The sequence below is a fragment of the Laetiporus sulphureus genome, assembly GCF_001632365.1.
Source record: "Laetiporus sulphureus 93-53 unplaced genomic scaffold LAESUscaffold_28, whole genome shotgun sequence".
Taxonomy (NCBI): domain Eukaryota; kingdom Fungi; phylum Basidiomycota; class Agaricomycetes; order Polyporales; family Laetiporaceae; genus Laetiporus; species Laetiporus sulphureus.
The window spans coordinates 76,932-103,096 of NW_024468537.1; the positions used below are offsets into that span (position 1 = coordinate 76,932).

Consider the following 26,165-nt stretch of genomic DNA (forward strand, 5'->3'; position numbering starts at 1 on the left):
GGTCCGATACAAGCTGGAGATGTCAAGCTGCTTGGCTCTTGAAGGCGCAGGGAAAACCTTTCACATAATAATGGAGTTACACTAGCACTTGCAGCCACACACCTGCACTGCGACCATGAATATAATCTTCCGAAAGATCGACATTGACCATCACGACGGGGATGACCCTCTAGAGAGTGAGCTTTACGGACCAGACCCCCGAGATCCGGCGCAGGTTGTGAATGACGCGAAGCAGAAGGCAGCGCAAATCAATGCCGTCCGGTGGAGCATAGTAGCTTCGCAATATCGCGTAGTCGTGTTCGCGTATCGGTGGGATAAATTTGAGTTTGGATCTTGGAAGTGATCTCAATTCATACTGATCAGTTCCACGCATCTCAGAATGGTGCATTCACTAGGATTCCAATTTCGTAAGCAGATCGCATCTAATGCACGAACAGATAGCAGAGATGAATGGTGTGAACAGAGAACGAATCACGCCTTATGGTATGTCACAAGAAGGGAAGGCAGCATGAATGTCCTCGACCAGGTACGATGAGGACTGAAGACTTGCATGGCGTGGAAATACTAAGCAATGAATCCTATCATTCATTAATGTGCCTCGTTCTCCAGCGTCAAGTAACGGCAAGTAGGAAGATGCTCACATTTACCATCGTCCTTAACTTCGGATTCTCTGGACTGCCGAGAGCGTCGCGATGCTTGGCGTGCTTTCAGCAGGGGCACGACTGTATCCCAGCCGTAAGCGTCGTGGACGGAACCCGAGAAACTATGAACCGTCTCATCCGCCTTGATGTTCGGGAATACAGCATCGAGGAAGCGTGCCACAACACCGGGCTTTTGCATGCGAAATTCAGGCTGCCCGATGATCAGACGCCGTAGTCCGTGCGAGGTATGCCTGAATTTTCGTTTTGTCGAGAAATTCGCAAAGTGTATCGCAGGGAGCCGTAGATATTCGAGGCGTGGACAGCGTCGAGCAAATTCCATAAGTGTCTCAATGGACGGGACGATTTCATGCATGCGACCGGTGAGAATGATGGTGAACGTTTTGAGTCCTGGAAACGCTTTGGCGATCTCGCGCATATCCTTGTCCGATAACGGAAGGCTGCATCCGTGGAATGTGAAGGATATATCTTCAAGGGTACGCAAGGAAAATAACGGCTGAATAACATGCCCGAAAGGGTCGAGGGACGCCACTGAGTCAGCGTCGAACATGACGTTTGTGATGATTACTCGTAAGGATGAGCCGAATTTTGTGCAGACGGTTGTCAAGAGTAGAAGGTAGGCTGCGAGATCCTCCTTGCCGTAATGAAGTTTATAGGAGAAAGACTCCACGTGTCGAGAAGATATGGTATCTATGAGGCGATTCACGTCTCTGACGCCGCCACGAAGCGCTACTTCTCGCAATGCAAAGAAGCCTTCCTCACCCTCAGGAAGGTCCTCCACCAATTTGAAGTTGCCTTCGATAGCTTCAAGGGCCGACAAAGAGGATAAAGCTCTCCACAGGGTATCATCCCCGCCGACATTATATTCATAATCGAAGTTCAATGAGCGCAGTTGAGTGCACTTGATGATTGGCATCAATTCGAAAGATGGTGGAACATTAAGCAGCGTTACTTCTTCCAATCCAGGAACGGCGGCGACAATGAACCGCCACAACATTCTGATTGTTGCTGTTTCGCCAAATGCGTCGTCCACGAAGTCCATTAAGTCAATGGTGAGGGTGCGTAAGGAGGGTGGGACTAGAGCCAAAATTAAGGTGCTGGCGCTGATTGAGGTGATTCGCCAGTCGAGACATTTCAGCCTAGGTAAGATGAATCGACCTCCGTTATGGTAGTACAACAGAGAGAGAACAGCGGGCAGAGTCGAGCTTTCGCTGTTGAGCTCCAGTACACGCACGCGTTCCGCGTATTGCTGGAGGTGAGCCCATTCCTGTGCTGTGGGTATGTCCTCTAAGTACTGATGGAATGATTTCTCTTAGTATGTGAGGGATGGACTATCAAAAGACACACACGTAAATAAGTTCACCGTCATCCGCGTCGGTATCAGTATCCTCTTCGTCGTCCGAAAAATCGATCGATTCATTGTGAAAGTGGCGTTCCTTCAGCACGAATGATGGAAGCAACTTCAAGACAGGAAGGAGGGAGTCGAGCTGCTCCCAGAGGAAATCCAAGGCGTTGACTGAAAACGTCTTGTTCACGCGAGAGCAGCACGCTAAAGCCCGCATATTAGTCCTTGTGACATCGCCTTCGGTTTCTTTAGGAGATAGATATTGTATGATCTCGCGGACGAGATCAGGATTGCTCATTGCATGCGTTGTTGCAGCAGCCATGACAATATTGGCACATCTGCGCACGACGGGTGATTGCCGAGTGGTCAACGGCGGGCAAGGGTTAAAGCATGAACCATACTCACATAAGAGTGTCTGTCTTAGACTTTCTCACAGACAGCCTAAAATGACCAAGTTTTCCTGAAAGTTGCTAGCTAGTCGACTACGATGCAATGTGGCTAAGCGAAGGCTGAGCGCTGAGCGCTATATACATAGTCTTCCTCACGTCCACGGTCCTTGTAACTGTGGAAAACATCACGTGTAATCCTCTTAATATCTGATCAATAGTTTCATAGACATCTTCGTTCCTTCCTTCTCGCTAAATGTGTTCTGTCATGATAGTCTGCTTCAGTATCCATTTGACGCCTTTCTCTTTCATACCGCCGGGCCACCGTACCACATCCTGTCGACGACACTCCGAACGTTCATGAGTCGCATCGCGATGCTAGCTTATCATGATGGCCATCCATCCACATTCTTCGGACAAGGAGAACATTTGGATGCATGGACTGTTTCGCGCTGCAAGAGCCACAAAGCCTGTGACGGCAAGCCAGATCGAGCACTTTGAGCGCACATGGGACGGGCTATTTCACGTCCGCAGGCTGGCACTCTGGCACTGGACAGCATAGACGGGGGAACAGCCTGGCTCGGTGCTCATAACAATCATGTTCTCCACGAAGCTTTTGTGACATGCATCACGATGTATTGGCTACTGCGCCATCGCGTACTCGAGGGAGCCGTATTCATTGCTACTCTCTTTGTGCTTTGCCGAGCAGTCGCACTGCTGATGTTCCGACGAGCGCGGAACTCCGAGCTTCAGTGCTTTAGCGGGTAAGCATTAGACTAATTCGAGTGCCGAGTCAGTGCATCTCGATGTCAGAGCATCCTTTCTCATGCTCAAAATTACATCAAGGGGCATCAGTTGGGCGGTACGCCCAACCGTCCCATCAAATTTCCGGACTGTTTCATGTTGACAGAATCCAGAACGACAGATGTGAGTTAGTGCATTACGCTTTGTCCTCATCAGATGACACTTCCAAGAGAATGTTCGGTTCCGCAGGCTTGTATGCGTCATCCGCAAATTTCTTTTGCGAGCGATGTCTCAGTATCCAACGATCTTAGCACCTTTGCTGAAGGCCTGATTGCATGATTGGTATATGACTCGATATTATTGCTGTCGGACAGATGCCACATCGCAAGCGTTTGTTCTTACTAATGGCCCCGGGTCGTGGCAGGTGGAACCAGATGAACACTGAACGGCGACCGCCTGCTTTGGAGCTGTGCCCGCGTTCGTTCCGATCCGGACATCGCAAACGATGCCTTGATTGGAAAACATAGCCTCAAGCGTTAATATCCGATGTGCATATAAAAATGCTGCGATGGGTCAAGCTTAACCATCCGAAGACCCACATATCCGCTTCTAAATCGTCTCAATTATGTCTCCCACTGTCCCTCTTGGCCCGGGACCTGAAGTCATCTCCCTGACAGTGTTCGTCAGGAACGGCCTCAGCTCCATCTATTCCGCTACCTCGCAGGCAGCCTTCGACAAGGCATTCAGCGATTTCTTCCACAACGACGCCAAGATCACGGTGAACGGCAAACACCTCACCCTTGCTCAGTACAAGCAACAGCTGCAGGGAGAGAAGTTCCTCGAGCAAAGCTCGCAGGTGTCGATCCTCAACTCTGTCGAGGTGACCACCGGACGGGTTGGGCTGATTGAGGTGCGCATCTTTACTCAAATGATCTTTTAGCGTCTGAATCTAAATGTTCCACAGACGGGCAGTGTTGGAATCTACTACAAGGTCCAACTCTACGAGCGATTGCTCTTCATGGGTGCTCCCGTCGAGAGTATCCTAAATTCGTCTTTGAATGCTCAGTGAGTTATCTCGAAGTCTCCATTGTTTGTTTCCACCGTCTAACGTTTGTCTTCCAGGGTCACTGCTGAGGGAAATGTAGTCAAGGTCTCCGCACTCGATGAGGTTGCATTCGACCAGGTTCCGCGTTAAGTTTGAGAATCGATTTGCATGTTCGTTCGCACTTCAAACAGGACTATGATTAAGTACTACCATGATTACACGAAAGCATGTGTTGACGTACCCATTTCTATCCCATGTATAATATGTCATATGTCCATATACATTATCTTGAAGTTGCATGATACTACAATGCAACCATTCTGTTCAGCGGTTGGTGTTGATGAAGGTTTCACATAAGTCCGCGTATTGGAATGCGTTGCGTCGCTGAGCTCTATGCTCATAATGCACGTCACCGCCGGTTGATTCTCATTTCCCTGCCGATGGTTGACTAACGTTTTACAAGTTTCACGAGCTTTAAAGGATGACTTTTGAAGTTCTGAGCCTTAATTTACCTCGACAGCCTGCATAACAACGCAGACGGTGTGTATCATCGATGCTACGTCATCGTCAACATCTGACAAGATCATTTGGGCCAGTCACGCGAGTTATTATCACGTATTGGCTCTACAGGCACAGCTGTACACTCTCGCACTCTTTTCATTATTTTGTCTCATTCATCTTCGTGAGCGTGAGGTCTCTTTCGCGCTGCAATACACTATCATCTGCATGCTAAGGGGTGATATTAGGAATAACTTGTATGCGAATCATTGTAACAATATCCTGATCGTACTGAGACTAGTACTGTTTCAGGCATCTCTTGCAATCCAACAGTCCGTCTCTCTCTAATGCACTCGTTCCTGTCGCGCCCCATCTTGATGGCACGTGACCGCGTCTCAAGCCCATTGATCTGCTTTCCACCCGCCTCCACTCACATGAGTTCAGCCGCAGCGTCTCACCTTCAAGACCTCGTCGAAATCATGATACTAATCCGAGGAGCGGGTCTTACCGTGGGTGGGCAGCGGCTGACTCAGGTGCCTGACATTACGATGCTAACTGCTCCCAGCAAGCATCCATGTCGTACCGTCTCCGTTGGTCCCACCCCTTCGTCTTCACCTTCCTGAAAGACTTGGCCAGAGATGACTCTCCTGCTTGCGCCAGACATGTCAGATATGGTGAGCGTTTATGGTCTTTGCTATTCGCTTATCTGACCATTCTGGAGCCTGCCCTCTCGAGAGGCTCGACATTGAACGATAGCTCAACGAATTCCTCTGGGGCTTCCTCAGGACTATTCACCCCGGACGATGTCGTGGACGAACCGTCTTATGATGTATTCTTCACGCCAAAGCTGATCCACAATGACGATACCCTGTCTACACCGCGGCCCCCGTATCGTGACGGCGAGCACCTATCGTCCGGCGATGGCGCCAACGTGAAGACGACCAAGCTCAACTCGTGGTCTCGCGCGGTAGCGAAGGCGAAGAAGCTGGCAGGGAAGACGCTCCAAGTACGCAGAGCGCTGCGCAAGGTACCCTTCCCGAGTCCGTCTCAAAGCGTCGGTATACCAACGACCTCTGATCAGGTTCGTCGACTGCGCACCGAGCTGACGTCATCACAAGACTTGGACATGGACATCGTGGAGACTGAGGATGCTATGGTAAGTCCTTGCTACTCGTCTTGCAAACAACGGCAGATCGGTGATTCTTCCTTAGAATGCTTCGTATGACATACCTCGAGAGGCGGAGGGTATTAATGACTCGAAAGAGAGGCCATCTGGACAGGTGAGCTTCTAATGAATGCGAGTGAGGATCGATAACTTATCGCCCCAAATTACTAGTCGGTGGTGTACGAAACGCTCTCTGCGAAGGACGAGCAGAGTGCGGCTCCAAACTCGCGCAGATCGGGCGCTGGGGTCCGCGAAGCCGAGCTTGATCTGTCCACGGAGTACCTCCTCCCCGAATTCAGCTCGCCTTCCTCCTCCGATGCTCTATCCAACGCACTGCAAGGCCCGTGGTCCGCCAGAAGAGTCGTCCTGACCATCATTCGAATCCTCTTCTTCCTCCCATGGTCCATCGCCGTCGGCGGCGCCATCCTCCTCTCGCCCAAGCACCTCGAGCTCATCACCTTCTCGCCAGGCTACCTCGCCTCCGAGCGCGGCGCACGGCGCTTCGCGCACTGGGCGGACACCGCGGTGCCGCACATCGTCATCTTCCTCGCTCCGGTCGCCGTGCTCATGTGGTGGAACCTGTCGATAGGGGCGCTCGTCGCGGCGGCGATTCTCGCTGGGTTCGTCTATGCGTGGCACGACTTCCACGTTGACCTCAGCGTGCCTCTCGGAGAGGACGATCGACAGAGCATCTATCTGGCCGTGACGAAGATGTATTTGCGGGAGGGATTTACGATGCGTGTTCCGATGCGGAGCGACGATGGACGGGCTGGAGAGTAGGGCTTGGAGGCAGTTTTCGTTCCCCCTTGTTCGACATGTATACAAGTTGCGTATCTACATGCCTGCATAGTTCGACTGTCACGAGTAGCATGCCCATTAAGGGCTTCATCATTCATAATATACCGTATCAACGCTTCGAATGACCTAAAACATTTTCAAAGCAGGCGCGCTCGTCAGTCGTAATCGTCATGGTTCTGTCAAGTATAATGTATGCTAAATGCAATAGATCTACAGAAGGCAACAAGATGAAGCTGAGGAACCATCGGCGGCTGAACAAGAGCAGCCGGGGAAGCACCGTACGTCGCGGACCTACTTCCGCGAAGGCATAAAGCAAAGCTAAACTCATTCAAACGGAGACTGCGTCAGCGTATCCTCAAAGTTCGGCTGGGGCATGGTCGGCGTCGAAGCCATAGCGACAAACGAGTTCGTGCTCGACGACGAAGACTGCAGCGAGTGCGCCACCCCAGACCTACTCGGTACCAGAGGCGGGCTCAAGTGTGCAAGGATGTTGTTCGTGGTACGCCGCGGCGGAGGTGGCGGTGGCTTCCGCGCGGGCGACGCGTCTGTCGCTCTGCGAGTGATGGCGGGCTGGTTCGCGAGCTGCGTCCTCTCATCGACATCCGCAAGGAATCTCTGGGCACGCGTCCGCGCAGCCTCCTCTTCTTCGTGTGGACTGTCTGGGCCGCTGAACGAGCCGAACCTCCCATACGTCGGGCTCCGGTTCTCCACGAGATTGTGATCGCCGAAGGGGTGCTCCTCGTCATCGCTGCTCATCAGGTACTGTCTGTCCGCGTCGTCGTTTGCGAGCAACCTTCGCTCGCTCTCGTCGTCGGGCATACGCGTGAGCACGGGCGGTGCGCTCCCGCCCGCGTTGCGGCTCATCGCAGGCGGACGCGGCGGGATGGGCGGCGTAGATGAGAGGAAGTCTGTGTAATTAGTGGGGAACAGTCCGCGCTTCCCGTACAGCTCGCCCATCCACCACCCGTCCAGCACCTCGTTCACCACCGCGATCTGGTCTCCGGCGCGGAAGCTCAGCTCGTCGGTCGAGGTGCCAGTGAAGTCGTGCGTAGCCACGACGACTTTGCGGCCGTCCTTGCCCTGTGAGAGCGACTTAGGCGTGCGCGTTGGGACTTTGGGCGACGGCGCGGGCGTTGACGAGGCGCTCTTGTTCTTGTGGTGCTTGTTCTTCCGTTGGAACGACAGCGCGCTCGAGGGACGGCTGTTCTCTCCGTCGTGAGCACTCTGCGTCTCGCCATCACTACGGTCAGAGTCATCCTTGAGCGCGGCGAAGTTCTCCTTGTCCTTCTTCCCTCGCCCCGTCACGGAGCTGACGGCATTGGCCGCGCTGGATGCCCATACCGCCACGCTCATCCGATTGCGCGACTTTTCTTTTTCTGACTTGTCGCTTGCAGCGCTGTCTGCACGGTTGCGAGACGCGCGCGACGATGGGCGAGACGGAGGACGAGATGATGGGCGTGAAGCCTGTTTGGTGCTCGCCCCGGACTTGTGCCGTGTCAATGAGAGCCCTCGTGAGCGCTTGGGAGCGAGTTGCTCTCGCTCCTCGTCGTCAGAACTTTCACCTGAGTCGCTGTGCGTGGATCGCCTGGCTGAGGATTTAGACTTGGTGGAGCGAATAGAACCTAAACGCGAAATCTCTGGCGGCTCCGTGAACATATGCATAGGTCCTCTCGGTCGAGTTGTTTCCAGACGCGTAACGGTCGCCCTGAGGAGGCAGCAGGCACGCATTAATAACGGGATGCTGTTGAAAATATTATTGGATACATACTCGTCTATCCAACCAGCCTTGACATCTCTCAGCACGTTCAGATACTGCTCGACATATTTGGTCTGCAGATCAAGAAATTCAGTGAGGGCGCGAAGCTGTACGACCTCATTCTCTTGGATGGCGTGCATGCGAGCTCGCACGTCCTCGGCCATCTTTTCGCTGAAGATAGCCGGGAGCCAGACGTTCAGCTGGCATGTCGAAAGAGATCGATAGAGAGGACATACTAGCGAGCTTGAGCATTTGCATGCTCGTCCTCAGCTTCTTTCCGTTCCTTCTCCTTGTCCTTTTTGCTGTGTGTCAGCTTCTCCAGCTTATGAATGGCAGCATCCAAGCTTAGCCTGGTACAGAAGCATGAGAAACGGCATCAGCACCGACGCTGGAAGTGACATACCGTCTACTCTCAAGTTTCTTCCTCTGAGCCTGGTATTCCTTGATCTCGTCCTCCATACGAAGTATGGACGTGAGGTACGTGTCTTCGAATGTCATTGCAAACGTCTCTTGCAGAGTGGCGATCTTGCAGTGTGCACGACCCATACTTACCAAGGACGTTCCTACACATCGAAGAACGCTGAGGCATAAGTTTCGTGCAGATGGGCCATTGACATTGGGTGCTCACCAAATGCAGAGTCCTCGCCAAACTCTTCCCCGTGTCTGATCATTACGATGCCGAGAGCATCGATCGCAAGAAGCTTGTCAGATTCATCGAGTGCCTCACACTCCTTCTTCTTGCTGAGAAAATGGTAGTAGTCCTCCGACGCGACATGTAGTCTGCGTGGACAGGCGATGAGTACTGAGCAGGCAGAAAGATGGACAAGGCGACTCGCCTCCAAAGGCCCTGCCTGCGTAGCTCAATGTCATGTTCCAACTGCTTAAACTCTTCCGTCACGACTGCTTTGTCCCGAGACGAAATGACTTCGCCGGCCCACTGGCAAGCGCTGCAACGTTATTGACTGCGCTGACCGCATTGGCTCCTTCGAAAGCGTACCTGCTTCAGCTTCCCGAGCTGCAAGTTCCCGTCAGTCCTCCATCTCGGCTGTAAGGATGACCATGACCTAAGCGCTGACCTGCTTGCTCGCCATGGCCATGCCTGCTCACGCTGATCGCACTGTCTACGTAGCCTGCTCGTCGGCGTTGTGGTGAAAGTGAGGTGGTTCCGCGTTGATGTGGACGGTGTGAACGATTTCGGGGTCAAAGAACAAGATCGACCTTGGCTATATACCCCGCGCATGCTTCGTGGTTTCAGTTGCCATTCCAGACCCAGGCCCATTTCGCTAAAGCGACGACGAGACTGAGATCATCGGGAGGCCTTTGCTTTCCTCTTTCGCCACTCAACGCCAAGCGACGACATCGAAAACCCTCTGAAATCCGCCCCGCTAATGCACTCAGCCTGTGTCCAAGTATCGCCCGTCCGTTCGTCGTCGCACCGGTAACAATGACCTCGTCTGTTATTCGGCTGAATTATCAGGAAGACCTCAGCGTCTCTTTCATTTCGTAACGGCGCGGCCTTTGCCGCAAGTAGTCTAGTATCGAGCAGACATATAATTGACATCGATTTGCGCTTTGAGGCATGATAATGATAAATTGACCTCCAAATGCGAAAACAGTCACTCGATTGGTTCTCATAGCTTGCAACAGACCGCCAGCCGAAACACTCTATAGAGCACTTAAGAGTGCCGATTATGAGTATTAACCTTAAAGGCAGAAAGACGCAGAAGTCTAGAGTTACAACGACTGTCGTAGTCACAAGAGCCCTCACATGTTCGCCTTTGCCGCGAGGCGCAGGCCCTCCTGGACCGCAACAGCTTCCTCCACCCATGGTAGCCTGAAGAACTCGCTCCGTCGGAGGTCCTCCTGCCGCACCGTCGCGCCCTCGCTTGGTCCGCTACCCAGCACGCTTTCCAGATCGCGCGACTGCGATGCGAGCCACGTCTGGATGAATTGCTGTGGGTCGTCCGCGAACGCACGGAGGAACGTCCGCTTGAGATGCGAGTTATTCAGCGATTGCACATGCAGCGCGATCTGCATTTGCCGGCATTAGCTTATGCGTAAAATAGCTCAAAAACATGACTATGCACCTCATCATCGAGCTTTGCGAGGTCCCGCATGGATTCGGTCGCCATCTGCACAACATAGGCCATGCGAGTCTTCAGCGCCGAGTCGTCCAGCTTCAGCTCAACGTCCCACGCGCTCGGCTTCTCGGGCGCGGGTGAGGCTGGGTTAATGGTGTAATGGAGAACGATGGGATCTGGTGCAAGCAGAAAGCGATTGATCATCTCCGGAAGCTGATGGAAATACGCGGCATCGCCACCGAATATCTAGCCATGAAGATAAGCGAGCAGCACGTCGTAGTTGTGCTGGGTAAGGCCCACCGGACGAAGACGGGCATCTGCACGGATCAGACGTCGATCCACTTTGTCCTGTAGCCCCTGCATCTTGACATAATTCCACAAAGCCTGAACGACGCCCACTCGGCTTTCCTCCCTAAGCCCCAAGAAGCTTCCTACAACAAGGTCAGCGGCAGATGATAATGTATAGCAATGACAACTCGCCAAGCTCCGGGTGGACCTTGAATTGCTCTGGTTGTTGTTCAAGGTGGATGATGACCCGTATTTTGACTGGGGTGTCCCCTTTCCGCCGTACTGTGAACCCATCCAGCTGGGGTTGTGACGGCCCACGTAACCACTGCGCAACATAAGTACCTACGTCAAACCGCGCATATGATACACGTACCTCAACAATGTTTCCCTCAGGGTACAACGCCGGGTCTCGTTCAAGCTCTACCACCATCTGCTTTATGAGCGTCGAGAACTTTCGTGGCGGTGGCCGGTCTTTTGCTCGCTGATTTGGCAACTGCGTGTTGATGAGGAAAATGTCAGTCTCATGCGAATGTAGAGATAGAAAAACGACGCACTTCAAGCAGCCTGCCCTCAATTCTGAACGAGAACGCGGGGATGCCCTCGCCCGTCTCAGGGTTCACCTTGCCCGCCTCGCCTTCCGTGGCACCCACAGCACCCAGACCATCCGCGCCCTGCTGCCACGTCTGTCCAGACACCGTATGGCTCAGGAAAATTCGTAATGTTCGAGAAGTCTGCACGTATAGTCGCCATGAGCGTCGACAACAAGGTCGCACATATCTGAATAAACACTGACAGGAACGGTGCGGTTGAGCGCATCTTGCACCTCTACCCGTTTTCGGGTGACCGTCCAGTCAAGGCGCCGCTCCATGTCGAGGAGGTCGCGGTACATTTGCGAGTCTTCTGAGAACTCGGGTGACTGGAGGAGCGCGTTTGGGAGGTTCTTGTCTGTGAGCTTGCGTTTTCTGCAAACAAACCCGTTCGGAGCACGGAACTGTACTTAATTATAATCCTTAGCAGCATTATAATGCAATAACATACTTCGCAGCCGGCTTCTGTGGGTCCATCGTGGACAATGGATTCAAGGACTCGGGGGGGTATGGAAAAGTGTTCGCGTCAAGAAGCCGCAGCTGAAGGTGAATCGTCCTCTACCGCGAGTACCCTCTATGAGAGGATGGTAGACCTTTACAAAGCGCGCTGACTAGATGCTCGAGTTGTTGCACTATAAGAGTGGGACACGAGCGGTACTGTGGCGAAGAGAAGTGGGGATGTGGCTGAAGCGAGTTCAACTAGGCGCCCAGGTCGCAGTTGTACACGTCTAGATTTGGTAATGACACGTGCCAATTTGTGGCCACTCGCGATCAGACCGAGTCGAACCTTTGAGTATTCTTTGACGACAGAAAATGTACAGGCTAAGACACTATCAATTTCAATACTCCAAAAAATTTCACACTCGCCAATCGCGCGGACCAGATATAGGTGGCAATGATGACACGCAGTATAGATTTGGCCACCAGTGTTGGAAGCGAAGCCGATACTGAAGAGAACATCATGGTATCAGAAAAGAACGTAATTCAAATCACAAATTCACTGAAGGATGACTAGTACCGCTGAAACACGAAGATGAAATAAGAGCTGGCAGCTCGAGTCGAGAACCTGCATAGCAGGGAATATACAGTGACCCACAAAACTGTTGATAAGATTGCTTACTTCAACTTGTATGGTGAATATCTCCTCAACCACTGAGCCAAATAAATGTTATGAGAGCTCATTTGAAAGCCTATTATCATAGCTTTTCAATGCAGTTTTGTTTATATTTTTAGCATATTTTGATCCCAAGATATTTGGTACTCTTTGAGGGCCACTCTTATCAACAGTTTTGTGGCACATATTCAGGTTCTACAAAACTCATACTTTCAGTCCTTGGTATAGCCTCCCTTTGCCTTCATAACTGCATCCACCCTCCTTGGCATACTTTCAATCAGATTCTGACACACTTCCTTCCCAATAGCCTCCCATTCCTTCTCTACCCTTTCTCACAACTCAGTAATTCCCTTTGGTGGCTCCTGATACTCTGCAAGCTTCTTTTTGAGGTGATCCCACAAATTATCTATGGGATTGAGATCTGGGGATTGAGAGAGTCATAGCATGGTGTTGAAATCATGGTCTTTGAACCAATCCTTGGCCTTCTTGCTGGTGTGCTTGGGGTCATTGTCTTGCTGGAACACCACATCCTCCACAGTTTTCCCCAATCCTCCAGGCTATTCTGCAGCTCATCCTCCAGAATGCTGACATAAAGGTCTGCATCCATCCTGCCATCGATATTGCAGGCATACCCCACACCATCCCAGCCCATACAGCCCCACATCATCAAGGATCCACCTCTAAACTTCTGAGTCCCTTTCACCAACCTATCACTGAGGCTCCCCTGGCTTCTTCCACACCCATTTCCTTCCATCTGACCCCATCCTGTTAATCTTTGTCTCATCTGACCATACTCTTGGAATTTTCCAGGCCGGAAACTATGGTAGCAGTCCGCGCCCCATCCCAGTTCCCCAGTGATCTCGTTAGAGTGCGTAATGAGTTGTGTAAATGGCTGAGGGAACTGGCTACCTAGGTATGTACTTTATACTACCTTCTGCCCCTGTCTGGGCCCGTGCCTTTCCGACCATTCCGTCTCCAGGTACCGCTTCTGACGTGTTTCACCATGGCACAACATTTGTGCTCGGCACGCCAAGCACGTACCCAAGTGCATCCCGCACTTCACTTCCAACACATACCACCCTTCTCCAGTCCTCTACAGTCCAATACTAATGAGCCAAAGTGAAGTCCATCCTCTCCTTCTGATGCCTTGCAGAGAGTAAAGGCCTTTTTCGCTTCACTACAGCCTTCATTCCTGCCTTCTTCAACCCTCTTCACATTGTCTCTGCATTGACAACCCTCCCAGTAACATCTGCAAGAGCTCTGGCCACAGCAGGAGATGTGGTAGCCTTGCCAGTCCCAATGAGTCAAGTAGCATAGTGAAGATTGGCAGTAGTAAGAAGGGAAGGATGCCCTCCTTTGGCCTTAGGAATGGTGAGGCAGTGTGTGGAGCACAGTTTGCTGATGGTAGAATAGTGTAGCCCAGTCAAAGCTTCAATTTCTTGAAGAAATTTGCCATTCTGAAGCAAAGCGATGACATGGTTGACAGTTTCAGTAGCAACAGCTTTTGGCATGATGTTGATTGAGTGCGAAGAGTTGTGTATGGCTGTTTGTACATTGTTCAAGTTGAAACATGAACATCAATCAATGTTCCCACAATGAACCCTGTCAACATGTCAAGAATCACAATATTCTGAGAACTTGTGTGTGTGCCACAAAACTGTTGATAAGAGTGGTCCTCAAAGAGTATCAAATATCTTGAGATCCAAATATGTTAAAAATATAAATAAAAGTGCATTGAAAAGCTATGACAATAGGCTTTCAAATGAGCTCTTATGACATTTATTTGACCCAGTGTTTGAGGAGATATTCACCATACAAGTCGAAGTAAGCAATCTTATCAACAGTTTTGTGGGTCACTGTACATGGATTTGACGGTGTTCCAGCTGATCGCTGCTCATTAGAATTTTATCTGTTAGGCAACAGCTCAACACAAGGGGCCTTGCTCCATGATCAAGAAGATATACCGTACCTTCGCAAGAGCACTAGTCACCTCGAGGACTCGCTGTTGGTTGCCGCTGATAAACTTTGTGTCGAACGAAGAAGATTCATTCTCATGGGTCAATCCATGCGGCGAGCAATCCAAAATGGATCTACAGTTTTAAAATGGCATGGATTGACCGAAGATGATGTCTACAAAGGATTTTATTTCAGGAAAGGCACGATAATCGTTGCAAACATCTGGTACGTGCTGTCCACCGCACACCTGTAGTTTGTTGAAAGTACTCCAGGAATATGCTACATGACCCTGAAGTCTTTCCTGATCCTATGGTATTCAACCCAGAGCGTTATGATGGAGATGATTCTGAGATGCGCAAAGTCGTCAACCTCACATTCGGATTTGGACGGAGGTCGTTCCCCGGACTTCATCTTATCGGAGGAACAACCTTCGCAATTGTGGCAACCATGCTGGCAAGATGCGATATCGTTCCTGCAAAAGATGCGTACAGCAGGGACATCCTCTCTGAGCTGAAGTATACAAGCGAAACCATCATGTTTGTTCCATACATCCTTTACCCATTCGTGATACATTTAACGTATTGATCTACAACAGATTTCCGGAGAATTTGCAGTGCGATCTGAAGGCTCGCTCCACTCGACACAAGATGTTACTTGCAGATTCAGCTCCGATGTCATGAGGCTGGGATTCATACACGATCCGCGAAATAGCGCGGAGTGTTAAGAGTCTATGTGTGACGCAGAATTTCTCGCATATGAATTCGTATACAAGCCATTGTTCTTCTTGGACATGTACGGAATGGTTCGATCGGTGGTGTTGATTCTGGTTCGATGGACAGTAAATTTCCTCACAGCTCCAGGGGGCGCAACCCTGACCCCCTTGCCATTTGACTGCGATTTAGTTGCTAATTTTACATCGCCAGTCCTATTGCCCTGTACCCAGAGTCTCTGATCCACAATCGTGTCGAACTTCATCCTCATCTGCTGAAGCAGCGTCCTTCCTACGACTCTAATCTTGATGTGCATCTTCCGCATCCGAACCATTCACAGAGCCTTTGCCAAATGCCAGCTCTGCACCATTCATCGCTACATCGACTACCGTTGCATGCGGAGCGGCATCATCGATGAAGAAGAACTATAATGCAAGCGTTAATCTGGCCGTTGCACAGTCACAGGGAGAATGCACACGTGAAAATCCAGCACGTTTTGCAGCTCATTCTCTCCAGTATCCTCAACCTCACCTTCGCCATCAGACACAGTCAGAAAGTTGGCTTGTTCCCTGTCAGGTGGACCATATATAGTGCCAAAAACCAGGTTCTCAAGTCTCCTCTCCTTGCTGTTTTCATCCGTGAGGTCCGGTGAAAGAAACCAGTGGCTTGATAGTGTTTGTAATATTTGTGGTCCTCTGTTTCTTGCGTGGGTGTTTCGCCATGAGCTGATGAGTTGTACTGTAATAAATTGAGAGGTATGTCTTGACCAGATGATGTGAGCAACAAGACAGTCAGTTCACCTGCCAGATCTGAATGGTGAGTAGAGTAGTAATTTATCAATCATCCACATACCTACCTACCTATCTATCAAAGGTGTATTCTCTTCAGTCGGCGCATGGCATATCATTCTGTGTCAACAAGCCATGAATCGCTCAACAACTCCTCTGCTGTTGCCCGCTTGTCTGGATCAAGATGCAGACATCTTCGCAGGAACGTGCCAGTGTCGTCTATGAGGTCTTCGGGCACGACTTTCCACACTCTCATTTGCGCCTCAAAGCATAAGTCCATGATCTCCGGCTCAAGCTTCAGTTCGCCTTGCAGGGGAGAATGTCGTCAACTTGAGTCAAAAGAATGGATGGAAGACGCATACATTCCTCGTTAAAGTAATCTGCTGTGAGTGGAGAGGCGTTGAGCTGCTTCACGCGAAACGGCTCCCCGGTGAAGCACATCATTTGGTACAACATGTTTTCAGTCTCAGTGAGATTGAATTTCTTGTTAATTTGGTAGCGAAATAATGCACGGCCATTTATGAGCTCGTAGGCCTGGTGAATGAATGAGGTGCAGATTAAATTGATGGACATGAATGACAAACCAAACACTCAAATGACCAGATGTCTGCACTTTTGTCCCACTCTGCACCAAGGAACACTTCTGGAGGCCGGAGAGGAGGGATGGTTAAAACGTGGTTGGGGTGTAACTTTGAATGGACAGCTACATTGGTTCGAATATGAGCAATGGTGATGAGAAACGCATGATGACATTACTTACCAGTTCTAAAATCACCGAGTAAGTACGTAGCATGTAGTGCCTCCTCCATGGATATCATAGGGAGCGGCTGGGACACTGCCGTACAGATAATGGTGCTCTGCGACCTTTCGGGGTTGTGGTGTCGAGGAGGGTCCTCAGCAATCCACCGTTCAATGTCCTCGGTTCCCATCTCAGTCGTGAAGAAGATGTTGTCATGCTTCAAATCGGTGTGGATGACCTTGCAGCTGTGCATGTGCGTGAGTCCATGTAAGATGTGAAGAATGATGTGTTGTACGAGACGGAGGGAAAAGGCTCTGGGTTTCTCCTGGCATAATGCGCAAACCAATGCCTTGATGTCGTCACTATACACGGGTGTAACGATACATAGATGATCTCCGTCCGTCACAACGCGCCTGGGAATGGTAAATTCAGTAATGTAACGCTGGCAATAAGGTGATTGTGGTGGTGCAGAGACAAGATAAAGTGCGTCTAACTCCCAACATTGTCCGGTAGGGATGAGGCTCGTGATGTAACCTGTAAATGCTTTAATTGTGACAAAATTATTCTCCCTATCGAAGCATCAGCTGCTGTTAGCTCAAAACTGGTGAACACTGACGCACACGCTGTCTCGAGCTAACCATGTACTTGAATGCATTCCCCAGCCCAATTTGTGCATAATCGTATAGCGATCATTCGGTCCAATGCGGTCACCAAAGTCGAACCTTGCCCAGCCGTATCCTCTTTCTGCGGGCATGCCGAGCGCCTCAGAGATGAACGTGAGATCCATGCCTTTGGCCTTTCCATCTGGACCAACAGAGATGCGATAATTAGTAGGCTCCTTATCAGATGACATGGTAGTCCTGAAAAAGCGGCGCTGGGAGATGGCTGGTCGAAAAGCAAGTGTTGTTGTCCTCCACCAGTTGTGGCACATGTAGTAATCGGGTGGCAGTGGCTAGGGCACGGAGAAATAGGAATTGTGACCTGCTTAATCAGCTATTTAGCAATGCAGTCAAATAACAAAGGGGGGTCCGGGAGTGCAGCTCCCGAAACTCCAGGCTAATTAACACTAATTAACCGGTCAAATTAAGCAGTCAATTTACCTAAAATGATGGTAAATTACAACTTTCTCACGCTATGCCACTAAGCTAACAGTAAATTACCTGTAATTTACAGAGGTAAAATAGCTCTGGCTAATTAGCAATTCTCTATTTCCCCATGCCCTAGGTGGCACCCAGTATGACTGGACCTAGCTAGTGCAACAACTCAGACATCTAGTCAGCGTGCTGCGTAAAAGTCCATCATCTTTGCATTGAGGATACTCGTGCTAGAGGACGGCTCATCTTTGGCTACGGCTTCTCGACGCGAATACTTTTCCATAGCACCTGTCAATCCCGAGTCCTTGATTCCGTTGTCCACGATGAACCTACAGAAGCCAGCTGCGAAGTATGTTGTCGCACTACAATCCTGCTAAGGGCCATAACTGAGTACAGTCCTGTGCTCCAAATGTACTTGTCTGCAGAACACGCAAGCTCACGGACAAGAACCTCCCAAATGCGCTCCTCCAGTCAACTCGAGTTCTCAGCAGACTCGCAAATGTATCGCGACCTCCTCGACATGAAGTGACACCTTGACTGGACAGTCACTCGAAAGCGAGTAGAGGTGCAAGATGCGCTCAACTGCACCGTTCCCGTCAGTGTTTATTCAGATATGTGCGACCTTGTCGCTGACACTCATGGCGACAATCCGTGCAGACTTCTCGTACATTACGAATATTTCTGAGCCATACAGTTTCTGGACAGACGTGGCAGCAGGGCGCGGATGGTCTGGGTGCTGTGGGTACCACGGAAGGCGAGGCCGGCAAGGTGAACTTTGAGACGGATGAGGGCATCCCTGCATTCTCGTTCAGAATTGAGGGCAGACTGCTTGAGGCACATCGTTCTGCTATTTCTGCTTTTGCATTGACTGACACTTCGCTCATCCATGCAGTTGCCAAATCAACGAGCAAAAGAGCGGCCACCACCATGGAAGTTCTTGACGCTCATAAAGCAGATGGTGGTAGAGCTTGAGTGAGACCCGGCATTGCACCATGAGAGAAACATTGTCAAGGTACATGTATCATATGCACAACTTGGCTTGGGTGCTTATGTTGTATAGTGGTTACGTAGGCCATCACAACCCCAGCTGGACAGGTTCACAGTACGGCGGAAAGGGGATACCCCAGTCAAAATACGGTTCATCATCCACCTTGAACAACAATCAGAGCAATTCAAGGTTCACCTGGAGCTTGGTGAGTTGTCATGCTATATATCTTTACCTGCTGCTGACCTTGTTGTAGGAAGCTTTTTGGCACTTAGGGAGGAGAGCCGAGTGGGCGTGGTCCAGGCTCTGTGGAATTATGTCAAGATGCAGGCGACATCTACACACAATCTTCCACGATGATAAATTGCATCATGTCTGCTGTCTGCTGTGTGGCCAGTTGAACTCTGCACACTGAGAAAACAAGAAGTTGATAGACCTCCATGAGCTATACAAAAGCACCAAAGTTGTACAGCGCACAGCCGCCGGTCTATCTGTCACCCTTCACGATCCCTCGAGTATCGTTACTCTGGTTTATATAAGAGTGGGATATGAGTGGTGCTGTGGTGAAGAGGAGTGAGAATGTGGCTGAAGCAAGTTCAACTAGATGCCCAAGTCACCGTTGTGCATGTCCAGATTTGGTAATGACATGCGCCAGTTTGTGGTCACTCGCGATCGTTGACCAGACTGGAACCTTTAAAATATTCTTTGACGACAGAAGATGTGTAGGATAAGACTCTATCAATTTCAATACTCCAAGACGATTTCCAGTCCCGTCGATTGCGCGGACCAGACGTAGGTGGCAAGGACGACACACAGTATAGATTTGGCCACCTGAGGAAATTGGAAGCGAAGCCGATACTGAAGAGAACATCATGGCATCAGAAAAGAATGTAGTTCAATTAACAGATTCATGGAAGGAGGACTAGTAGCACCGAAACACGAAGAGGAAGTAAGAGCTGGCAGCTCGAGTCGAGAACCTATGTAGCAGAGAATACTATACATGAATTTGACAGTGTTCCAGCCAGTCGCTGCTCCTTAGAATTTTATCTGTTAGGCAATAGGTCAACATAAAGTGCCTTGCTCCATGATCAGGAAGATATATTGTACCTTCGCAAGAGCACTAGTCACCTGAGGACTCGCTGTTGAATGCCGCTGACAGACATTGTGTCGCTGTCGTACTCAAACTCATATTCGTGCTCACCGAGCCCGGTGAGCATATGGCCGAAGAAGGAGGGCACCACGCTCTTGACATTTAACAGTGGCTGGCCCGTGTTTTGATCACTACTTGTTAAAGGGATTTGTTTATGTATTTTCAGCCAGAACTTGCATGAAGAGGCATGCAGCCATGGTTTTCCATGGGCGTAATAGAGGTTCGTAGAGCAGGACTTTGAATCATCGATAGACCGTCATGATTTGTAACGTGTTTTCGGAGCCTGTGATGACAGATTTTGTGTCACGCTGATGAGGACTTTCCAGCATTTTCTTCTGTACATCAGCAAGCGGTGATATATCGACGCTGGAGATGTCTCCATTTCCGGAATATCGGAGATATAGTCAGTCGCTTGATAGATAGTGTGCATAGCAGCTTCTCATGCTTCGTTCTTCCATTTGTATCGCACGGTGACGAGGAAGACGCGTAGTGGATTTATGCTGACATCTAGCATGACGGCGGCCCTTGCGAAAGCGATAGCTCTACGTACACCATACTTCATGCTGGCTTCCAGAAGCATAGTGGGCCTTCGATTTCACATTCGAGATCTCCGGGTCTTCGATAGGATAGCAAAGCTGCAACATGACAATGAGAGTACAGCTGTCCTCAGGAAGTGAGACTGTACGAAGTTTTGCCAAACGTCCTTTGTCTGGTGTGCATTTCAACGTTTCCATGAATTGAGCGGATGCGAAACACAAGATAGCAGTGGATACATAGAATCAACCGTCATCACAGGAGATAATGAGAATGTCTGCCTCGGAGCAATCCATGAACAGATGCGAAGATAAGATGACCTCAGAGGCTGGTTGTGTGACGGTAGTCGGCGGCTTGCAGAACTGGGTAATTGCACACTCCTTTGATCCTCTGCTCCAATAGGCCAATAATCTATGATATGCACCGGCGGATAACGTTTCCATCTCTGGGACATCTTCCTCAAGGGTAGACATAACATCCGTTCCTGAAAGACTGGAGGAATCGTGCGTGGCAGACGCTGCTGCACCTTCCAGTTTCAAAGAACAGGCAATCGCATAGATGCGCAATGGGAACTTTGCCACGAACCCTGTCAAGCAGCTCTCACCCCACGAGATGGCCTCGTGCATTTGATATTTCAATGCTGCTAATAAGAATGACTTCACTTCCTCCAGGTCCTTCAACACAGGGTCTTCTATTGAATAACATTGGCGTAGAAGGCATGCCAAGGTGCTACTGCCCTCTGTGATGTCAATGTGTGATGAAGCATGCAATGAATTTGAATCAGCTGGCAAAGGTTGGGGTAAGGAGAACATGTCTGTGAAGAAGGCTGATGCAAAGCAGAGGATAGATTTATGAGCGTAGAAGTCGAGACCGTCAGAAGATGAGAGGATGACATCAGCATCGCTGTAACACTGCAGACATTATGCCATTTATCACCATGGAATATGTTGCTTTGGTCCTTTGCCTTTAGAAACTGAATTTGTCACTGTGGCAAATGACATTGGATATTATGAATTTGAAGCTTGATTTGCAATGGCTTCAAATTATATTCACATATTTTGCCTAAGCCTTTTCTACAAATCCTGAACATTGCATATATCAAAATGTAGCATTGTTGCAAATGTACATCTATATGCTTTGTTCTGAGGGGAAATTTGCCAATTTGTGGTACTATTCTCAACCCTGTTATATTTTGTATGCAGTATTTATAATCTCTGGCTTGAGGCCAAGGCAAAATATGTGGCATCATTTGAAGCTATTTCAACTTGAGGCCTTAAGTAAGAATATGTAACACCATTTGTCACACCGGTAAATTTATTTCCTAAAGGCAAAGGATCAAATCAACATATTTCACAGTGGTAAATGGTATCATGCCTGCAGTGTAAGGGTTTTTGAACGGCGCCGGTACGATGGGTCGTTCTGACTCTGCCACCTTTTTCCCTTCCTTCTGTCCTGTGTTCGTGGCCTTACTGGACGAATCAGCACTATGATGGCTCAAACCTCAAGAACTAGCAGAGTGGTTGTGTGAGAGGGGACCTTTGATGACTGCCGTCAGGAAGGACGTGTAACTGCCCAGGAGAAACCTAGTATGCAGGTTGAGGTACGCCACAGCGCGCAAAGAATCTTGTACTCACCGCTGAATTAGCACAGTAAAATCAACGCGGTCAATGCAAGGGATGCGGATTGGGGGGAGGAGACGCGCAACCATGACAGTCACGACTCACAGCCTGCCTTTTCTGGTCAGCGATCTACTTATGAAGTGCCCAACTCCGAGGACCGAGGACCGCTTTGCTGAAAGCAGCAAGCTGAGCAGACCCCATGAAACACATTTCATGTCACTTGACAGATATGTTACAGCCTGCTGAATGAGGGCATGTGGTAGACGGAGCATACATGGCGCACGAGGCATTCAAGGTTCGATCAATGCCATAATAAATTTTGTCCCATAGTCATGGATAGATGCAATTGTTCTTAGTGATGACTGCACTGAAAGTGCGGGAGCGGATACGGCAGACATGATGCGATTTATCAATGTGGGAAATTGTGTGTGAATGTCGACTGATTTCTTACACATGCGACAAATATTTGCAACCATGGCATTTCATGTTGAAAATGTTTCACTTTGGCTGTGAATGTGCACTATTTGCTGTTTAAATGCTAAATTGGCAAAGCTTTGCCACAAATGTAAGACATCAGCTGACATTCCCACACGATTTTCCACATTTATAAATCGCGTCATGTCTGCCGTGGGACCCATAGTAGGGCACACAGGAGTTGCATTAGAAAGAGTTATACAGTAGCATTGTTTAAGTCTCCACTGCAAGCGAAGTACCGACTCCTCGTTGTGGAGAAGGTGTGACAACTTGCGCAATCTCTCCCGTTGTAAGGCAGTTTAGCACAAATCAATGCCCAACAAAATTGGCCCTTTTTCAACATAATGATCTTTACGTGAAAGGCTAACTCATTTTATCAATAAGTTGTTAGCAAATGTTTCCTTCGCCGCGATCATCATTGCTCTCGACGATGTGTTACGCTTAGCATCCACTACTCGTGCCAAAGTCCATTCCTTTGAACTTCTACTCTTTTGGCGTCCAAATGTCTTCTGCAGCCCGCCTGGTTTCGTCGAATCGTCGGCAGGCCTTATCTCGGGCTAAGCTTGCTCTCTACATGGATAGCAGCGTCGTTGTAATCAATAAGCCCCCGGGATTTGTTTGCCAATTTAACAGAAAGGCAGCAGAGGTACGCGCCATATCCTAGCATTCTGGAAGCTGTTCGTTGATTTGCGAGAAGGCGACAGGAGGGTTGGACGAACTCATTGATGGTAAAGTTACATGTGTCTGGGATATGCTCGATAAAAACCATTTACGTTCAGCTCAGACCTCAAACTGGATCTTGATCTGAACGATGATCTGCATCATGCACACCGTCTTGACAAGGTACGGCATTCAGTACAGCTAGCCCTCTCGTAATTCAGTGCAATTTGCTGTCTCCCAGGGAACCACAGGGTGCCTGGTCCTTGCGCGCAGTAAAGACAGTGCCCGGAAGCTTTTCCAACAATTCTCCTCCCATGAGATAGAAAAGACCTACCTAGCACTTGTCCGCGGTGGATCAGCATCATTTTCAGAGCAAGCGGGCACCATACGGGGCATTCTTTACTCGTATGATGGACGCGTCTCGACCAAAGACTCGGGAGGCCCCGGTGAAGGGAAAAGAGCGATTGCTGAAACCGATTGGGAGGTCATTGCATCCTCTGTGAGCAAGCTCAATACACTTCACCTCGCGAAGTCAACTACTGACAATGACCATCAATTCTTAGCCGATCGTCCCTCTCACTCTTGTGAAGTTAACTCCTTATACGGGGTTCAAGCATCAACTTCGTGTTCAGATGGCAAAATGCATGAAAGGTAATACTGTCTCTCCGTCATGACGTTCATATACCGAATCGTTGACATCTTGGCGTCCTCTATCAGCGCCTATCCTCGGCGACACTGTACATGCTAAGGCCAAGTTATCACCGAAAATCACTGACGTTGTCAAAGTACCTGAGAACAAGATGTACCTACACGCGTCGCAGCTCTCTTTTCATGTGCGATCTCGCGATCTCGTCCTACGCTAAGATACCTTAACTCACTCAACGCGGAACAGGATTGTCGGACAGCCGATAACAAAAAACGCGTACGGATAACGGTTGGCGCGCCGCTTCCGACATACTTCTCGCGACTATGCGAACAGATCAAAATCCCATTGATGCTCGACATGTCGAAGGGTGGACTATGGGTCAATGGACAGCGAGCGCTAACAGAAATGATTCCGGAAAAACAATGCCAACCAGAAGTCGGCCAAGGCATACCAGAACAGACCCATATAGAACAATCCGATCCGCAACACATACTTGAGCAGCTGGATGCTCGATGGCTCGCGAACTGATCATTGGGCTGGATGGATGATCGTAGGTGAGAAGATCAGCCACGCGTTCAAACTCATGAATGCCGTATGTTGATCGTTGATCATTAGCACTATCCGAACCAGCGGCTGTGGCCTACATACATAACATCATGTCAAATGTTATACCCAGCAGCCCGCTGCCTGGGCACTCATACATACAACGAGAGCCGGTATGCCTGCCGTCTTCTTGTTCCTTCATAATCATGCATGCGATGAGAACTCTCCAATCTCCTCCCTAGCGCCTTTCCGCGTCGGCGATCGCCTTTTCCCTCAGAAGCGCGCCCAAGCCGACCGCCATTGAGCCCAGCGCAGTCACAGTGGCTCCTGCTGATATGGTAGGCATCGAAGGGATGGAACCGACAGTGATGAGTACGGCGGCGAGGATGGTCATAGTGGTCGAGCACTCGTTCGTCAGTGAGTAGATCGCTTCCGACGCAGCGACGAGCCACAACGGAACCTGGGCAGTGATCTCGGTGGGTGGTGGCGGTGGTGGCGGTACGACGGGTTGTGGCTGCATGGGGCCCTTCATGACAGAGACAGTGCGAGCGATGAATGACGCCGACACCTCTGTCTGGTTCTTAGGCTCGCTCTTCTTGCCATCAGCTTTCGACACGGCAGTCGTCTTGACCACAGTCTTGACCATGACCTTCTTCGCGACTTTACGGGCGGGATTCGCAGGCGCAGTCTTAGCAGCGGGCTTGTCTGCAGGCTTAGGGGCAAGCCTGAACCATGCCAGAGGCTCTTTCACTGGCAAGGGCTCCAGCGTTTTCATGCTCTTGCCCTTATCGCTGCCTCTGCCAATAATCCACCACGTTCCTCCCGACCTTCGCTGCATCTTGATCGCCTCTGTCATCTTCGGGTCACCTGAAGATACAGGCAGAGTAAGCATGCCATTAAGCGCGTCGGAAATGATGGTGTGCCACTTACAGCTGATACTCCTCAGAGCAACCCCAAAACTCGACCACTTCCAATGCCACTTCTCTCCAGAGACGCAACGCATGACTTTCTCCACCTCGTCCAGCTTCCTCTTCACATCCTCGCTCATGTAGTGTCGTGCAATTTCGTGCCACCGCGTCTTCGGGACCTTCTGTGCAGCGCATGCCTCTGCTACCTTCGCGAGCCACGCATCGACGGGGAGATCCTTCTTGGGTTTGCCTTGGAAACGCGGAGGCGCCGCACCGGCGGGCCAGGATGCCAGCAGGGCCTCGACGGTCGGCGCCTCAGAAATAAATCGTGATTTAAATGCGCTGAGCATCCTGTGCTTGTGCGGCGCAGAGGAGAACGGTGATGGTGGAAGAGATGAAGGAAGAGAGAGTTGCTACAATAGATTGAGGCGATCATTGATATACTCGGTAACTTGTTAATCGATCAACCGGGTGGCCTTTCGCCGCGTTGCCGTCCTGGCCACTGGCTCGTCAGTCGGGGTAATCATGCCTCTGTGCAGGCCTTTCCCGAGGTGACAACAAGAAGTCAGGTACAATTCGGCTCAGCGACACACACGTGTTGCGCTCTGCAGGCAGGCGCTGCCCAGCCTATCTGTTCCTCCATAAGTCATCGTCAATCACAAAACTGCAGTGGTGCGTCATCGTTTGCATCTGGCCTACGACCTGGTAGCTGTGTTCATACAGTCTGGAAAGCCCGTCCCAAACAGTGGTGGACGCGCCCGTAACGTCTTTAAGCGGACTGCTATACAATCATCCGCATAGCAGATTGCCGATTGATCCGCCTTTCTACGACGCTGCTTCTGTGATCTCAGGTTGCAATCATGCAGTCTCTCCGTTGGACATGGTAGTACATG

General features: G+C 50.1%; 12 protein-coding genes across 12 annotated transcripts; 6 read left to right on the forward strand and 6 right to left on the reverse strand.

Annotated features, from left to right (window-relative positions):
* Window positions 1-504: 504 nt before the first annotated feature.
* LAESUDRAFT_727309 (uncharacterized protein) lies at window positions 505-2,334 on the reverse strand. Its single transcript, XM_040909198.1, is given in 3 exon segments — window positions 505-578; window positions 589-1,953; window positions 2,009-2,334. The coding sequence occupies 2 exon segments, from the start codon at window positions 2,324-2,326 to the stop codon at window positions 589-591; spliced, it is 1,683 nt and encodes a 560-aa protein (XP_040762791.1). The 5' UTR covers window positions 2,327-2,334; the 3' UTR covers window positions 505-578.
* Window positions 2,335-2,641: 307 nt separating this feature from the next.
* Window positions 2,642-3,552, forward strand: LAESUDRAFT_240543 (uncharacterized protein). Its single transcript, XM_040901697.1, has 3 exons — window positions 2,642-3,154; window positions 3,237-3,317; window positions 3,365-3,552. Exons 1-2 carry the CDS (start codon window positions 2,898-2,900, stop codon window positions 3,295-3,297), a joined length of 318 nt encoding a protein of 105 aa, XP_040762792.1. The 5' UTR covers window positions 2,642-2,897; the 3' UTR covers window positions 3,298-3,317; window positions 3,365-3,552.
* LAESUDRAFT_240536 (uncharacterized protein) lies at window positions 3,460-4,346 on the forward strand. The gene is made up of 3 exons (XM_040901696.1): window positions 3,460-4,044; window positions 4,099-4,199; window positions 4,257-4,346. The coding sequence occupies exons 1-3, from the start codon at window positions 3,760-3,762 to the stop codon at window positions 4,327-4,329; spliced, it is 459 nt and encodes a 152-aa protein (XP_040762793.1). The 5' UTR covers window positions 3,460-3,759; the 3' UTR covers window positions 4,330-4,346.
* A 555-nt stretch (window positions 4,347-4,901) lies between these two features.
* On the forward strand, window positions 4,902-6,622 carry LAESUDRAFT_750764 (uncharacterized protein; the record flags this gene model as incomplete). The annotated part of the gene is made up of 4 exons (XM_040911621.1): window positions 4,902-5,351; window positions 5,399-5,833; window positions 5,889-5,957; window positions 6,014-6,622. Exons 1-4 carry the CDS (start codon window positions 5,316-5,318, stop codon window positions 6,620-6,622), a joined length of 1,149 nt encoding a protein of 382 aa, XP_040762794.1. The 5' UTR covers window positions 4,902-5,315.
* Window positions 6,623-6,964: 342 nt separating this feature from the next.
* LAESUDRAFT_813693 (BAR-domain-containing protein) lies at window positions 6,965-9,826 on the reverse strand (the record flags this gene model as incomplete). Its single annotated transcript, XM_040914510.1, has 8 exons — window positions 9,473-9,826; window positions 9,394-9,411; window positions 9,233-9,333; window positions 9,025-9,176; window positions 8,800-8,959; window positions 8,633-8,746; window positions 8,409-8,567; window positions 6,965-8,345 (listed from the first exon to the last, which is right to left on the reverse strand). The coding sequence occupies exons 1-8, from the start codon at window positions 9,491-9,493 to the stop codon at window positions 6,965-6,967; spliced, it is 2,106 nt and encodes a 701-aa protein (XP_040762795.1). The 5' UTR covers window positions 9,494-9,826.
* Window positions 9,827-9,983: 157 nt separating this feature from the next.
* On the reverse strand, window positions 9,984-12,043 carry LAESUDRAFT_702618 (SWI/SNF complex 60 kDa subunit). The gene is made up of 8 exons (XM_040906493.1): window positions 11,804-12,043; window positions 11,559-11,727; window positions 11,320-11,496; window positions 11,139-11,258; window positions 10,958-11,090; window positions 10,778-10,908; window positions 10,484-10,723; window positions 9,984-10,427 (listed from the first exon to the last, which is right to left on the reverse strand). Exons 1-8 carry the CDS (start codon window positions 11,827-11,829, stop codon window positions 10,161-10,163), a joined length of 1,263 nt encoding a protein of 420 aa, XP_040762796.1. The 5' UTR covers window positions 11,830-12,043; the 3' UTR covers window positions 9,984-10,160.
* A 2,530-nt stretch (window positions 12,044-14,573) lies between these two features.
* On the forward strand, window positions 14,574-14,905 carry LAESUDRAFT_625845 (cytochrome P450; the record flags this gene model as incomplete). Its single annotated transcript, XM_040903336.1, has 2 exons — window positions 14,574-14,647; window positions 14,695-14,905. Coding segments are annotated over 2 exons (285 nt in total), but the record flags the coding sequence as incomplete, so codon positions are not given.
* Window positions 14,906-16,035: 1,130 nt separating this feature from the next.
* Window positions 16,036-17,413, reverse strand: LAESUDRAFT_656596 (kinase-like protein; the record flags this gene model as incomplete). The annotated part of the gene is made up of 5 exons (XM_040904630.1): window positions 16,036-16,226; window positions 16,277-16,454; window positions 16,505-16,623; window positions 16,681-17,228; window positions 17,280-17,413. 5 exons carry the CDS (start codon window positions 17,411-17,413, stop codon window positions 16,036-16,038), a joined length of 1,170 nt encoding a protein of 389 aa, XP_040762798.1.
* A 663-nt stretch (window positions 17,414-18,076) lies between these two features.
* On the forward strand, window positions 18,077-19,315 carry LAESUDRAFT_715117 (uncharacterized protein; the record flags this gene model as incomplete). The annotated part of the gene is made up of 7 exons (XM_040907115.1): window positions 18,077-18,102; window positions 18,179-18,254; window positions 18,411-18,521; window positions 18,646-18,725; window positions 18,825-18,946; window positions 18,995-19,056; window positions 19,211-19,315. 7 exons carry the CDS (start codon window positions 18,077-18,079, stop codon window positions 19,313-19,315), a joined length of 582 nt encoding a protein of 193 aa, XP_040762799.1.
* Window positions 19,316-20,667: 1,352 nt separating this feature from the next.
* Window positions 20,668-21,327, reverse strand: LAESUDRAFT_656504 (uncharacterized protein; the record flags this gene model as incomplete). The annotated part of the gene is made up of 1 exon (XM_040904622.1): window positions 20,668-21,327. A coding segment is annotated over one exon (660 nt), but the record flags the coding sequence as incomplete, so codon positions are not given.
* Window positions 21,328-23,002: 1,675 nt separating this feature from the next.
* LAESUDRAFT_656765 (pseudouridine synthase) lies at window positions 23,003-24,349 on the forward strand (the record flags this gene model as incomplete). The annotated part of the gene is made up of 7 exons (XM_040904642.1): window positions 23,003-23,161; window positions 23,220-23,257; window positions 23,295-23,358; window positions 23,417-23,674; window positions 23,739-23,826; window positions 23,893-24,008; window positions 24,068-24,349. Coding segments are annotated over 7 exons (1,005 nt in total), but the record flags the coding sequence as incomplete, so codon positions are not given.
* Window positions 24,350-24,410: 61 nt separating this feature from the next.
* Window positions 24,411-25,751, reverse strand: LAESUDRAFT_727316 (uncharacterized protein). Its single transcript, XM_040909199.1, has 2 exons — window positions 25,295-25,751; window positions 24,411-25,231 (listed from the first exon to the last, which is right to left on the reverse strand). The coding sequence occupies exons 1-2, from the start codon at window positions 25,620-25,622 to the stop codon at window positions 24,603-24,605; spliced, it is 957 nt and encodes a 318-aa protein (XP_040762802.1). The 5' UTR covers window positions 25,623-25,751; the 3' UTR covers window positions 24,411-24,602.
* Window positions 25,752-26,165: the final 414 nt, after the last annotated feature.

What these genes read in the sequence shown, in the direction of transcription:
- LAESUDRAFT_727309 (XM_040909198.1), bottom strand. Translation starts at nt 2,326, where the DNA reads ATGGCTGCTGCAACAACGCATGCAATGAGCAATCCTGATCTCGTCCGC. An exon ending in ATGACGGTGAACTTATTTAC is followed by an intron (nt 1,954 to 2,008) that starts GTGTGTGTCTTT and finishes TCATTCCATCAG; the next exon opens with TACTTAGAGGACATACCCAC.
- LAESUDRAFT_240543 (XM_040901697.1), top strand. Translation starts at nt 2,898, where the DNA reads ATGGGACGGGCTATTTCACGTCCGCAGGCTGGCACTCTGGCACTGGAC. An exon ending in GAGCTTCAGTGCTTTAGCGG is followed by an intron (nt 3,155 to 3,236) that starts GTAAGCATTAGA and finishes AATTACATCAAG; the next exon opens with GGGCATCAGTTGGGCGGTAC.
- LAESUDRAFT_240536 (XM_040901696.1), top strand. Translation starts at nt 3,760, where the DNA reads ATGTCTCCCACTGTCCCTCTTGGCCCGGGACCTGAAGTCATCTCCCTG. An exon ending in GACGGGTTGGGCTGATTGAG is followed by an intron (nt 4,045 to 4,098) that starts GTGCGCATCTTT and finishes AATGTTCCACAG; the next exon opens with ACGGGCAGTGTTGGAATCTA. An exon ending in AATTCGTCTTTGAATGCTCA is followed by an intron (nt 4,200 to 4,256) that starts GTGAGTTATCTC and finishes TTTGTCTTCCAG; the next exon opens with GGTCACTGCTGAGGGAAATG.
- LAESUDRAFT_702618 (XM_040906493.1), bottom strand. Translation starts at nt 11,829, where the DNA reads ATGGACCCACAGAAGCCGGCTGCGAA. An exon ending in CTGAGGGAAACATTGTTGAG is followed by an intron (nt 11,091 to 11,138) that starts GTACGTGTATCA and finishes TATGTTGCGCAG; the next exon opens with TGGTTACGTGGGCCGTCACA. An exon ending in TCGCAAAGCTCGATGATGAG is followed by an intron (nt 10,428 to 10,483) that starts GTGCATAGTCAT and finishes CGGCAAATGCAG; the next exon opens with ATCGCGCTGCATGTGCAATC.
- LAESUDRAFT_727316 (XM_040909199.1), bottom strand. Translation starts at nt 25,622, where the DNA reads ATGCTCAGCGCATTTAAATCACGATTTATTTCTGAGGCGCCGACCGTC. An exon ending in TGCTCTGAGGAGTATCAGCT is followed by an intron (nt 25,232 to 25,294) that starts GTAAGTGGCACA and finishes CTGTATCTTCAG; the next exon opens with GTGACCCGAAGATGACAGAG.